The sequence below is a fragment of the Cynocephalus volans genome, chromosome 1, assembly GCF_027409185.1.
Source record: "Cynocephalus volans isolate mCynVol1 chromosome 1, mCynVol1.pri, whole genome shotgun sequence".
NCBI lineage: Eukaryota > Metazoa > Chordata > Mammalia > Dermoptera > Cynocephalidae > Cynocephalus > Cynocephalus volans.
Window position 1 is genome coordinate 211,393,005 of NC_084460.1, and position 14,581 is coordinate 211,407,585.

Consider the following 14,581-nt stretch of genomic DNA (forward strand, 5'->3'; position numbering starts at 1 on the left):
AACAATAGCTTTTACTTGACTATTTTATTAAAACTGCTCAAAGACTTTTCAATTTCTTGTATTTATTACAGTCATTTTGTGTTAATAAAATACTTATTTGATAAATACTTACTTGATTATACTTGACTAAAATAAACTAGCTTACCAAAGATCCAGAGTCAAAGTGTAAATTCTTGAATTTTTTCTTATTTAAACTCTGAATCTAGATAACTTCTCCAAGTGCCTCTACTTTTAAGGTTTCTTTTGATTTATTATATTGTTATGTTCCCTTTGAGAGAATAAGATTGTAATAAATAATCCAATATGTCATTTCATAAACTAGGGGAAAATCACAAAGAATGAATTTTTAAATCCCATGTCTTACAATGGTTCTTACATTAATCAATGGGAACCCTGTATGAAACATATGGAGTTAAAACACAGTGAAGAATATTCTGGTTTGTTTCAATTTCGACATAGTTATATTAACTTCTTTGGGAAAAAACTCAATTTGGAGTGAATATCAGTAAACTGTGAAGTAGCCATACTTTTACAGTCTTCGAACAATTCTTCGTATACTAACCTCTGTCTCATAAATGATTGAACTTAAATACTCAAATCAGTGCAACAAGCTTTTAATATAGAAGTGGCTTGACATTTTTCTGCTTTAGGATATTATAAGAGATGACATATATACAAAACAAAGTTACCATTTACATTTTTTTTATAGTGATGTATTTTATGTTTATTTTTTGTTTTTTTTTAAATTGTCTTTTAGTCCTGCTACATATTAGCAGTTATAGACAGAACAGAAAAGCAGTAGATGACTTGCCTAAGAAAAATAATTCTTCTATAGGTTTTTTCAGGCTAAATTGCTATAATAACCATACCACTAATAATTCTATATGAATAGCTCCTGGTTCTTTATCATACATATAATATCATCATACAAAAAGTGTCATTACAGTTACTTGGTTCCTCTCTTGCTATTTCAGAGTTTTTACTTTCTTTTCTGTTTTTACATTTAGGAATTTATTTGACTTTGCTCCATCATCAGATACATTTACTTTACACAGTAGAAACTTATGAAGTGGTAAATGGTGTATCATTTTTCTGGCTCAATATATACTATTACTTCCTTTTCTCTATTCCTCCAGTTTAGCCATACTGGGAATGAATGATTGTCAAATACGCATGTATCACTAAAGTAGGATATACATGAAGGCAGAGGGAATGAAGGCCAGGATAGACTTTTGTGTACAATTTAAACCTGTGAATTTATAAGATTATATCATCTGTGGCCCATCAATTTTTCTTAAGAGCCCATTTCCTGTTTCTCTTCCCTTGATTACTTTCCTGATAATTTCTGGATATTTTTTCTAAGTAACTTTGCTTTATATTTCAAGTTTGTAAAAAAAATCGTTTTGTTTCTGTTTTTTGCTTTTTGGCAGCTGGCTGACATAAGGCTCTGAAGCCTTGATCTTGGTGTTAAACACTGTGTTCTAACCAACTCAGCTAACAGACCAGCCTGTTTTTTTTCTGTTTGTTTGTTTGTTTTAAATCACCTATTCTTTCCATTAACGAGTGAGAGAAATCTGCATTTGGGGTGTGTGTGCATGTGAGAGAGAGAGAAAGAGACAGAGACAGAGAGCACACTCACTGGAGTTAAGTGGAGAAAAAAAAAATCTTTGTTCTCTGGAACATTGCCCACTGTCTTTTACTAGATTGCATCTAATAAATATTTTTGATTGCATAGATGAATTAATGATTATTATAAGAATCAATGAATAGAAGACAATAAATGTAAATGAGATAAAAATGATTATGGGAGAAAGAAGTAGTAAGCAAAAGAATAAAGGAAAGAAAGGAGTGAGTAAGGGAAGCAGAAAGACAAGGAAGTATTCAACAAAGGTTGACATGAACAGAATTGATAGGTGTCTGAATGGAGAAGATATTTGAAATACTTAAAGTTTAAAACATGGAGTTAATTCCCACAAATTAATAAGAAAAGGCAGTTATCTTAACAGAAAAATGGTCAAAGAAAATTAAGGGACACAAAAGGTTAACGAGCATATGGAGAGGTGTTTGAACTCAAAAGTAATAAGAAAAATGAAAACTAAAGCAGTGATATATCACTTTATTCCTACATATGGGGAAAAAAAAACAACAACAAAAAAAACAAAACAAAGCAGAAAAGTGGATAATTTGAGAGCTGCCAAGAAAGTGCCAACTTAGGAAGTGTATACTGTTGGTAGGGATGTAGACTGTGCAACCTTTCTGCAGAGCAGCATCTGGTTCTACTTAGTCAAAGTAAGAATAAGCACATTATGTGAGTCAGTAACATTGGTCCTAAGGAAATTTCTTTGAACAACACATATTGCACACAGGTATTGATATGCAACTCTGTACCCCACAGATATGTACAATCAGCTATGTTACAATAAAAATATATACATAAATAAATAAAATTTAAAAAAATAAATTTTCATGTAGATCTATAAAAGTACAGGTAAATGTTTACCTATGGAAACATTATTGGTGCAGAGTCAGCAGCAACTGTGTGTACTTACTTACATAGTAGAATGTATAAAAAAATAGTTACATGTCATGCCATACTACACAGTGGTTAGAAATAATAGATTAAATGTACACATAGCACAGGTCATAAATACATAGTGATGATGGAAAAATAGGTAAGTGACAGACTATAATACATATGACAGTATCATTTTTATAAATTAAATATGTATTAACCACATTAAAACGATTTCCTCTGGAGACAGAGATGAGAAAGAGAAGTGGGTTTTAGATATAAAAATAAAGAAAAAAGAGAGAGAGGGAGGGAATGAGGAAGAGAGGATCTTATAAAGACCAGTGAAAATACCGTGTAAGGGAATGAGAAGTGTAATTAACTCAACCCTTTGTGCATAATCTCCAAAAAAGAAAGAGAGAGAGAGATAAAAGAGATCATAAATATGAGAGACTGAAGAACAGAAAAAGGGTCAAGCTACTTAAACAGAGGCAGGTTTTACATTCCATAAGCATTTGGTGCTAAATTTTTACATGTTTCGTAAGGGGTATAAAATAATTCGATTCAATCTCAGCTTTTAAGAAAGTTTAGGTACAAGTGATGACAGAAGTAAGCTCATGAAACATAGGCTATTCTACTCAAAGGCATCATGGGAATGTGAGGGTACACAGCACAGAGATATGGCCTGGATCACTGCAGTAGCATGTAAAAGCTCCTGCTTTGGAGTCAGGAGGAATAAAGTTCAAAACTTTTGCTCTATCTAACATCTCTTAGCCACCAGACCCTGGGCAAATGAAGTAACTTTTCTGGATCTCAGTTTCCACTGGTCTAAAATCAGAGTCTGAAGAATATCTAACTTGTTTGTTGGGAGTAATAAATAAATTATCTATCGTATTTTAGGTGTTTGATAAATGCTGACTATTAAAAACACTATAGTAATTAACTTGAAGGAATTATTCATAGAGGAGAGAGTTCTGAAGAGTATATAGGATGCAAATTTCAAGAGAGAATGTGGAATACACTGTCATACCAAAAGGGCATAGACGGCAGTGAGCGGAGTACATGAAGGGGGTGATAAAATGAAGTTTACATGTGAAAGTACTTTATACATTGTTGGCCAGTTTACTGACATTACTAATGATGAAAACAGTAATAATGTGCCTGGAGTAAAAACCCACAGTGGAGGATGATGAAACATCAGGTTGGAGAGAGAAATTGAGCCCAAATAAGGAAGGCCTGAATAGCAGGCTGAAGGATCTGGAGTTTATTCCCTAGATAATAGAGAGCTATTTTAAAATTGTGGATCAAGGCTGATATGTAAAAAATATGTAAAGGAATGAATGACCAGATCCAAGTCCCCCACAGCTTCACTGCCCTGATCCCTTGGCCTTTATCTCCCTCTCCTCCCCATGGTAGCCCATCTGCTTATCACTTTATTCTTTACTGTATGTCTGACCCCTTTCTTTCAATTCTCATCTTCTAGACCTAAATTTCTCCTCCCTCTGTCAATAAAATCACTATGTTCCTTCAAGTTTCAATAGTCTCCTCCTCAAAAACTGGAGAAACCAGAGGATGAAAATCAATATGCCAGAGAGAGGACTGCTGTCATCATTAGAACACGTGTCTCCAGGACTGTGCAGTGGGGCCAACGTGACTCAACTGTAGAAGGGCTGAATCCAAGAGACACGATAAACTTGTGAGCCCTGAAGACCAGAAGAAAATTGGAACCACTGAGAGAACTTTGAATAATTGAGAGAGAAGAGAAAAGAGTTCATTTAGCCAACTACTTTTTTCTTTAAATAAGTTTTTTTGTTTGTTTTTGTCTTGGATGCAAATATAGTTTTAAAAATGCATTTTAATGTTGAATACAGCTGGTGGAAAGGTGCTTCTCAGCAGCAGAGTCAGAGAGCTGTGCTCTGGAGGATGTGGGCCCGAAGGAGCATCTGGGCAAACCAGGTATCTCTCTGGGTTTGTTTTTCAGACCACAAGGTGTAACTGTCTCGTCAAAAGAGACTGACACAGTCACCAAAGCTCACAACAGAAAAATATCAGTCATATACACAATAAACTGAAACCTGAAAAAGGAAGAGAACATGGTGTTACAGCTGTGGTGCTCCAAAACCAGCAAAGGAATCCATTTTCCTTTCATGGGCTGTGTTGAAAAAGTTTCAGAGAAACAATGGAGGAGTCATGGGGGCAGGGGGAGGTGGGGAAGGAGTGGCTATGTCTCAGCTCCCTTGAGGGAAAAAGCCTGGGGACAGTGGGTCCCAGGCTGAACCTTCATACCTTTTTAATTACAAGATGTAAACTCTATGGAAATGTATAAAACTTCAGTTTCTGCCAACGCTTCACAATCTCAACTCACCAGAATACCAAACCTATGTTAAGAAACCCAGAGGAGAATTCTTCAGATTAGCTACACCCAGGCTTAAGATTGTGGAACCAAGTTTGACTGGGAGATGAGGGTGATTTTGCTGTATAATTGGAAAGGAATTTCACAAAAATAAAATTCTGTGAAGTAAATGCACACACATAGGTTAGTTCAAGGGCACACACACAAGTCAACATTCAATGTGAAAAGTTCCCTTTTTTTTCTTGAAGGTTGGTTTTTGTGAGCCTGAGAAGCAACTAGTCCCCAGTGTAGTAAGGCAGAAAGGCCAAGCCCTCACAGTGAAAAGCTATGGGGCACATCCTAACACTTCCTCCATGTTCATGGAGCCTCTGTCAAGCTTCCTGTGTGCCTGCCCAGCCAGTCAAGGCCAAGGTGTCTACTGAGTGGTACAAACCTGCAAACATGCTGTTGAGCTTCAAAGTCTTCAACCTCCAACCTTGCCGTCCCTCTCTTATATGTGTCCAGACGTGGTAACAATCCTCTTTAATGCTAAAAGGCTTCGAGAGGACTAGGCCTAAACCCACATCCCTCAGCTGCGGACATCCCAGCCAACTCTGATGCCACACACATGCCTGCCCCAATCAGTGCTCTCCTAAGCCCTCTTCCCCCATGAGACCACCAGGAAAACACTTTGCAAAGCTCAGTTCCACAAAGTGGTGGAGGGTTTCTTCTGTGGCTAAGAGCTGACTGGGAAGCAGGGTGTCTGGGGAAAGGCCACTTTTCCCACCAGAGAGAAATCAGAGAGACCTAAATTACACAAAGGCCTCAGGAGAATGGGACAAAGACTATTGCGGATCCATGTGACCAGAGAAAGGGAAAGGGACTTCTGAAAGAGGAGAAGGGCCATGAGAGTGGATGTTTCAAGCCAGGCCACATTGGAGCCAGTGATAGAAAAGAATGGAGCCTAGGCAAAGTAAGGGTGCAGAGCAGGGCAGGGCCCATAGCATCCTCTTCCCCCACCCCCACACACTCAGGGGGTCCACTGGCCGCTCTGATCAGTTCTGAGAATGCAGAGAGCACGAACTCGCAATCTTGAAAACAACAAATTTGCCCCATTGGGATTCATTTAAGTGGACTGTAGCCAACTAATTTTGAGGTAATGCAATGATACCTGGGGAAGTAGAATTGGATAACAGCAAAGACGGTGAACATAGAGAGGTTCATGCCACAGTAATCAGATTTGAGGTGACAGAGGAAGTTCTCAGAGTAGAAAGGAAGTTTTTCAAGGAAATATATAGAAAGGCATGTGAGAGTTAAGATTTGCGTAACAGACACAGTGTACCAAAAGACGGTCATGATATTTATGCATTTTTCTGTTTCCATTCATAATCTCTTTCCTAAAAGATAAGACATAAATCTGAAAATAATGAATAAGAGAATAAGAACAAAGAAAAATTTTGGTAGGAAAATATAACCTAATTCAGGCTTAGAGAAAATAAAAAAGGGAGGCTGTAAAATTCTTTGCAGTGTTCCTGCAAACATGCTGCATATTTGTCAGTGGGCTGCCTAACAAACAGCCAAGAAACCAGAGATAGAAAAGTAATGCAATCAGCAGCAATATTCCAGGTGTTCATAAGTTGAGAAAAGCAATAGTTCAGGAAAGGTGATTAATAAATTAAGAATTAAAGAGAAAACCATGTAAGGAGCTGACAAAAATAAAGTACTGAGATACTAAAAAAGTGAGATGTACAAGACATTAAATTGAAGATAAAGATTATAAAAGCAGTATTTATGGAAGATCATTGTATTTCACTAATAAGATATTAGTAGTGAACTTATAGAAAATAGAATGAATTCAGCAATTAAGCAAAAGCCAGATTGTAAAGAATTTAGGAAGGAAAGAGTGGAGTGAAATAAGAACATATGAGAGAACTATAGAGGAAAATTCAAGGAAAAAAAGAATCAGGAAGCCATGGTTCTCAATTGAAACATAAAGACTGCTACTATTATTTTTTTTTTATTTTTGAAACTATCAAGAAGAATAAGCATAGGTATTGTATTCAATAGAAAGAATACATTTTAAAAAGAGGGAATCAATTGAAGAATGATGGAAAGAAGAAAGGAAATCAGGAAAGAAATTTTATTTTTAAAGTCCAATAGTATCTGGCCCCACATCATGGGCAGGAGGGGGGACAATCAGCTTTGTATCTCATGAATATTTGAAATAGATAGATAGATGATAGATAGATAAAAAAATAAAGTCCAATAGTTACTAGTCAATTCATTTTTATTGAACTATGTATTTTCTGTTTCTCCAAAAGAGATAGCGTGAATGAAATCCAGAATAAAGCCTTTTTTTTAATATATGCAAAATTGGTTTAAATAAAAAGTAAATTTTAATGTCTCACAAAACATGTTATCTGTAAATAACATAAATGCTCACAATGGTAATTGGTACTTATATATTTCAGGAAGGGATTAATTACCAGCAGTTTAAATTCTCCATGTAAGAAAAGCTTTATTTTTAAAAGATAAAATATACTTTTGCTTTCCTCCTCAATTATAAACAAAGCCAGGTGTGAAATAGAGCAATCTTGACAGTGAGAAATGATATGGTACTATTAGAGTTTCATTCTGAGCTGAGAACAGAAGAATCAATTCCATTAGGAGAATTATCTGTGCACCTGGTCACTTATAGTCAAATGTTGAATTATCCTAAAGTTAAACATAATTTGTTATTTATTTCTTATGGTATAAAATCACATTAAATAAGTCAATCGTTTTGTCATCCGTATCCAAAATAGAGATATAGAGCCAATTCTCCTGTGAAATATTATCATAAATATGTCTGAGGTCAAAATATGATCTACTTTTTCCCCATTCTGAACAATCATTATTATTATCACAACAAATTGGTATTTTTTAGTCTCTCATGCCAATTACTATGTGAGAATCTTGTAAAAGAAAGTGTAGAATAAATGTATGCTAAACATGTCCTAGAACTCAAATTTTAATGGTCAGGAGAAAACAAGCACAAAAATATCACAAAACAAAATAAATACAACATTTAAAATAAAATCATAAAATAATTTAATAGCTTCTTAAAATATATAATATTTATTGATTACATATTATTTTCCCAGAACTGGACTGGATATTATGCATAACACAAAAGAAAAATCTATAGCTTGGTTTCTAACTTCAAGATGCTCATTATTTCAGTGGAAAGATAAGAAAGAAGGGAAGAAGACAGACAGGAATATAAAACAGCCAATTAAAAATGTGACCACATGTTTTTCACGGACAATATATTCTAGACACAGAAAGAAGAAATAAATAGAAAGCAATAAGACAACAAGGAAATATTTGAGCTAGTGAGTGTCAAAGAACATCTAGGATTTCTAGAGATGAAGAGGGTAAAGTGCAATTTAAGTAGAAGAAAGAAAATGAATAAAGGTTTCTGATGTACAGGTTTTCACTGGTATGGTAAAGCTTGTGGACCTCATCTCAGAAAGTTTTTAAAAGTACAAAAACAGAAAAAAAGTGAAAAAAAATAGTATACATAGACAAGAAAATAAATTTGTTGAAATGCATTTATTGAAATTAGAAAAAAACAATTTTGGATGAAATGGTACATGTGTTTATTTATTTATTTATTTATTTATTTATTTATTTGTTTTTATGGCACAAAATTCAAACTTTATTTAATGAAGTATTTTAGTCTCTATTGTCATTCCCTTTTGTATTGGAAAAAGTTGAAGATTTAGACTCCAAAGAAAGGATTTATTAATGTATTTGATAACAAGATGGAGCAGTGGTTCTTGGCTTTTGGCATTTATCCCTTTTGTACGAATCTTGTTAGTTCTAATCTAGTCCCCAAATTCAAAATAATAAAACTATGAAGATGTCTTCTGTTCTTAAACTATCTTTGGAGTTTCCCAAGCAGCTTCTGAGTCACACCAAGGGCTTGTTCCCATACGTTTTTTTCTGGCAGACCCCAGATTTTAATGAACACATCACAGAGAGCTGTCCTGTTTCTCCAACCCACAATAGGAGGGCAACTTGCAAATCAAAAGGAGGCTCAAGTTCCATAGGTTAGATAAATGTAAGTAAAATTTTATTAATATAGATATGGTTTAACTATTGTGTACTTTTTAAGGTTAGAGAAAAGCCCACTAATATTCCTATACTGAACTGGCACAATAACTGTTAAAAACTTGATTCTTTTGACCAAGAAGAAATTGTTTTGTCCCAGTTTGAAGACCTTTGTCATACTGAATACCAGCAGTGAACAACTGGTGACAACCATGACATAAATTTTATGAAAAATATTAGAAGAACCTAGAGATTTGTCAATATCCTCACTCTCCATAATATATTTTTATCCTCAGAGTAATTTTTGGTTAAATGTTTACAAATGATTATATAAATGACTCTGCTTCCAACCACTATCATTTAATGGTAATTATCATAGGTTAATCAAAGCCATTTACCCTTAACATCTAAAGATGGTTTCTGACTTTTTCATATGGTTACCTAAAGTCCTCAGCTACAAGCAGAAATGGAGATTTCGGCAAAAAACATTTAAAAGGCATCAGTAGAAGGACTGCATCAGATGTTCCTTATTTTTAAAAAAATTTTTTTTGGTGACTGGCCAGTAGAGGGACCCTACCCGTAGACCTTGGAATTAATTACAACATCATGCCCTAACCAACTAAGTAACCATCCAGCTCTGTATCAGGTATTTCTGACTGATATCACTGGGAATAGCATTATTAATATAGATTTCCCTGTATTAGCTGACAATGTCACCTCCAACAGATACCTGTCAGACTGTAAAAAGGGACAGAAAATTTCCAGGACTCAAGACTCTTTTACCCTACAAACAGATGACTTTGTGAATGTAGACTGCTTAACCCAACACCAGCAAAAAAAAAAAAAAAAAAAAAAAAAAGAGCAGTGGGTCCAGTGACTCCCATGATTGAATTAGTAGAGGTTTTCGTTTGTTTGGTTTTTTTTTTTTTTTTTTTTTTTGTCTTTTTCATGACTGGCACTCAGCCAGTGAGTGCACTGGCCATTCCTATATAGGATCTGAACCCGTGGTGGGAGCGTCGCTGCACTCCCAGCGCCGCACTCTACCGAGTGCACCACGAGCTCGGCCCAAATTAGTAGAGGTTTTCAAAGCCTGAACGTAAGTGATATGTTTTGAGATATCTGCAACAACTTTACTGTGATATGAATATGCCTATTATTTCTATTAGAGACAAATTCATAGTTGCTACCAATAAGCTCTGTGGTCTGTGGCTATGGTATACATTCACAATGAAAAGAAACACTAATTTTTAGTTAGAAGTTAAAGAAAATAAAGGTGTAATATTTTCCCCAGCAAAGTTTATGGACCCCTTTAATTATATCCATGGACCGCTAAGTGTCCAGTAGGCTCAGACTAAGAGTCCTGAGAAGATGGTGGGAAGTCGTCATTCTTTAAGCACCTAATGGGTATGAAGCACAGTAACAAGTGCTTCATATTCTTACAACACGCTCTAAGGGAAAAATTGTTATAATGGGCATTGTTATTTGGAAAATGAGAAAACTGAGGCTCAAGATGTTTTATACACCCTGCCTAGGGTCACATACGTAATGAACGCCAGCTGCAGGATTAGAGTTTGCATGTCAGATTCCAAAGCCTTTGTTTGCTTTTCCCACTGTGAAATACCACCTAAAGAATCAGCAGAATGTTTTAGATGTGCAGTTAAAAGACAAACACAGCCAGAACGAGTTGTTTTCAAGAGTAGTAGAAATAACAGTTGGAAATGTTGGGCAAGGCCAGACTTTGGAGGACTTAAAAAAGCATGCACAGATGAATAAAGTGAATGCTTTGGAGCATACAAGAAAAAGTTCATAGGGTGTATGATAATAAAGGCAATGTTTAAGGAAAAAAAATAATCTGATGGTAACAATTTAATGGATTGCAACAGTAAGGATTGTTGCAATATTTTTTTCTCCAGAAGATTTTGGAATGGCTCTGAAATGGCACATTATGATTAAATGACTTACCTAAAATTAATTGAATCTTTTTACTAATTTTCTAAAGGTGTTTAGGAGTTTTTTCTCAATATCGTTCTTGAATATAGCAAGATACACAAAACATCTACTTACCGACACTTGTGCAACTTTCACCGTCCACATCCAGCTTCCAACCTTCATAACACGAGCACTTGACTGTGTGTTTATGCTGCTCACACACTTGACTGCACTTCAGATGATTGCTGCAATAATCCACAATTTCACACGTTTTATTGTCTCTGTTGAGCTGAAGTCCTTCAGGGCAGGAACAGACAATTCCTCTTCCAGGAACAACAGAACAGTGGTTGCTACAGCCTCCATTGTTCAGTGAACATTCATCTGTGAAAGGAGGGGAACGAATCATGGGTCATATCAATTGCTTTCCTCAGTTAAATACTAATCATTGAACTTGACTCTCTAAACCTGGAATTAGAGTCAGGATATTATAAATGAATGTAAGAAAGCCTTCTTTGATTTTTTTTTTTTTTTTTTTAGAGATTAGAGTAAGAATGATAACAGACAAAATTTAAGTCTGTATGATAAGAATTGTGAACAGAAGATTTTGATTTCTATAAAACTTTGGAGTATAGTGTGCTTTACCCCATAAACATTAAATGAGTTCAATGTTTCTGTTATGACTGGATAGATTACACTGGGCCTTTTAGCATCTCTACAAAATCAGATGTTGATTTCTTCCAAAAGGGATGCACACACTTTGATAATCTGAATGTTTGACTTACCTCAATGTTTATAAATAAACAAGTGTGTGTGTGTGTGTGTGTGTGTATGTATATATATCTTTACACACACACACACACATACACATATATGCACAATATCTATATATCTTTTTCTACCTCTACAATCTGATCTACAGTGATAATGCACTCATATATGCAAAATGAATTACTTTGCCTGCAGGCATTTATTTTTAATTTAGGTAAATTGTAAATAATGCCCTCTATATTGGTTATTACAATTAATTCAGTGAGGACATGAAAACATAACAGACAATGCACTAAAAAGGGAAAAGAAAAAGAAGTTGCCCTGGCATTTTGGCTGAAATAATGAGCAGCTAGTCCTGACTGAATAGATAATATGATTAGATTATGAAGAAAGACCTTGTTTTCAAAGCACTTGTATATATATAATACATTTTACATATATTTCTTTATGATTTTGCTTCATCACCAAATTGTAAGCTCCATGAGGATATAGAAAATATCTGTTCTGTTTATCAGTGTATACCCAATAGTTAACAAGGATCCAGCATTGAGTGAGCAGTTCAAAATATATGATGATTAAAAAAAAAATAGCAAAATTACCTATTATCACACAACTATCTCAAAATTGAGCCAGTATTGTCTATTTGGGGAAATTTCAATATGATATACTAAGAAAATAGCAGATAATTGTTATTGCAACCATACTATAAACTACCACTGCAATAAGTCCAAAAGAAGCTTTGTCTTTGCTTTGAAAATATTTCTGAGTGGTTTTTCAAAGCCTGTTTATGTGCTTTGAGATGTGCAAAAAAGACTTGTCTAATAATTGGTAAACTGCATGAGTATTTGCTTATATATAGTGGTCCTCCCTTATCTGTGATTTTGCTTTCCATTGTTACAGTTATCCACAGTCAAGTGTGGTCTAAAAATATTAAATGGAAAATTCTAGAAATAAGCACAGGCTTTAAATTACACACCATTCAGCCCTTTCCAACTCAGTCCTACCTGGGACATGAGTCATCTCTTTGTTCAACATATCCACACTGTATATGTCACTATGCCTGTTAGTCAATTAGTAGCCATCTTGGTTATCAGATCCACTATCATGTATAGTGTAGAAGGGGTTGGTATTATTTACCGTTTCAGGCATCCACTGAGGGTCTTGGAACATGTCCCCCATGGGGGTGAGGGAGACAATTGTACTTCAAATATTTCCTGCTGTCTATGGAAATTTATCTACTTGAAAAATTGTGCTAAAATGTAAGGCTTTTAAAAACATCTCTGCATTTTTAAAAGTTCTATGTGGGTCAACTCTTCTACATAATATTTGTCATCATCAAAGAGGTTACAGTAATAAAAAAAAAGTAAAATGATTGTATTAACTGTTTTAAGAATCCGATTCAAGTTTGTATTATTTTAGAAGGCAAAAAAATAGATTCATTTTTTGGTTCCTCCAAATATGTTTGCTCACCCGTAACCATAATCCTTTCAAAACAGCAGTCATTTCAAAGTATTTGCCCCTTTTTAGTTCAATTGGCATTCTTTTTCAGGAGAATTACTGTAAAGAAATGTCACCGTGCTCAGCAGGTGAAAAAAGAATTTTTATAACGCTTTTAGCATATTTCAAATATCACCATTCTCTCAGTACTGAAGTGTCTTTTCCTGATACAAATGCGGAATTAAGTCAAAAATTTTGGGATAAACAAAATTCTCACTGAAATTAAATATATAAATTTAATGATCATGTTCTCATAGCTAGTCCCTTATCAGTTCTTCCTTAACCCTAAACCTGTCATGAATCCTGCAACTTCTTTTAAAATTTTTTATTACCTGACAGACTTTCTCCTTAACAAAACTAGTCAGGTTCCTCTGAGCCCTCTTCTTGACTATGTTCTCAACCTTGGCCTATAAAAACTGCAGACTCTGAGCACAAAGATTTCATCAACCCCCCAACCCCACACATACATACTATGAGACTAGAGCAAACACACTAGCGTATTGTCTAACAGTTTAAGTCCACAACCCTAGAATGACCCCAGATCCCTGTAAAGTGCCTGTCTAAGAAAGCTCAGTGTTGCCAGGAGAGTCTACTGCTTGTTTCAGCCAAAACCTGGTAATAGGTAAATGGGCCCTGAACCCTCTCTTAGAGCAGTTACTTTAGAAAGCTTGTAATTATAAATAATTTCTCCGTTTCTTTGAGGTATAAATTTTCCATCACTCAGAACTATCTTTTCAAGGATCTGAGAGCTTAATCTTCGAAATGCAAACATTCAAGATTACTCTCACTCTCCCTCCCAGCCCTGTGGGCACCTTGCTCTGACTTGTTGCTGCTGCCTCCTGCCATAAAGATACCAGTTTATTTGTCCACCCAGATGGCCTAGTCACATGGACCAATCCCCCTTAAGACTCCATAGAACATTTCCCTTAGTACACACTAGCCTTTAAAAAGCTTCCAGTCTTTTGTCTGGCAAAGTTGAGTTCAGTTCATGCTGGACACTCTTTCTTATTAGAATAGTTATTACTGAATAAAATCTATCCTTACTGCTTTAACTAGTGTCCAGCTTTGTTTATCCTTTATATACCCTTATAGCAAGGATCAGCACTTAACTCCATTCTTGACTGATTCAAGCTTCTTTTCATTTGTTTGTTAAGTGCATATCTTTCTTCTTGAAATCATTTAAAAATCCCCCTGAATATATAATCTCTTCATTAGGATTAGAAGATTTATATTCTTGGGTTCTCTTTTTTCCTTATATACATTGTATATAACCTTAGAAGGCAATTCAATCCCTTGACCAGTATTTGTTTTTGGCTTTCCTTGTTCTAACTCTCCCTTGACTTCACTTCTATGTACATGTAGTTCCATATGCCGCAGTGGTGCAATCAGGTTAGAACTGTCTATCTTCTCTTGTACTTCCACATCCAGCTTCCTGTAACATCTCCCACTCT

General features: G+C 35.1%; 1 protein-coding gene across 1 annotated transcript in view; it reads right to left on the reverse strand.

Moving 5' to 3' along the window:
* The window catches only part of LRP1B (LDL receptor related protein 1B), a 1,457,254-nt gene that overhangs the window by 620,513 nt on the left and 822,160 nt on the right, over positions 1-14,581 (reverse strand). Inside the window, exon 23 of the mRNA XM_063085362.1 lies at positions 11,001-11,246. Within this exon, the coding sequence (XP_062941432.1) occupies positions 11,001-11,246 (246 nt within the window). The remainder of the gene's footprint in view (positions 1-11,000; positions 11,247-14,581) is intronic.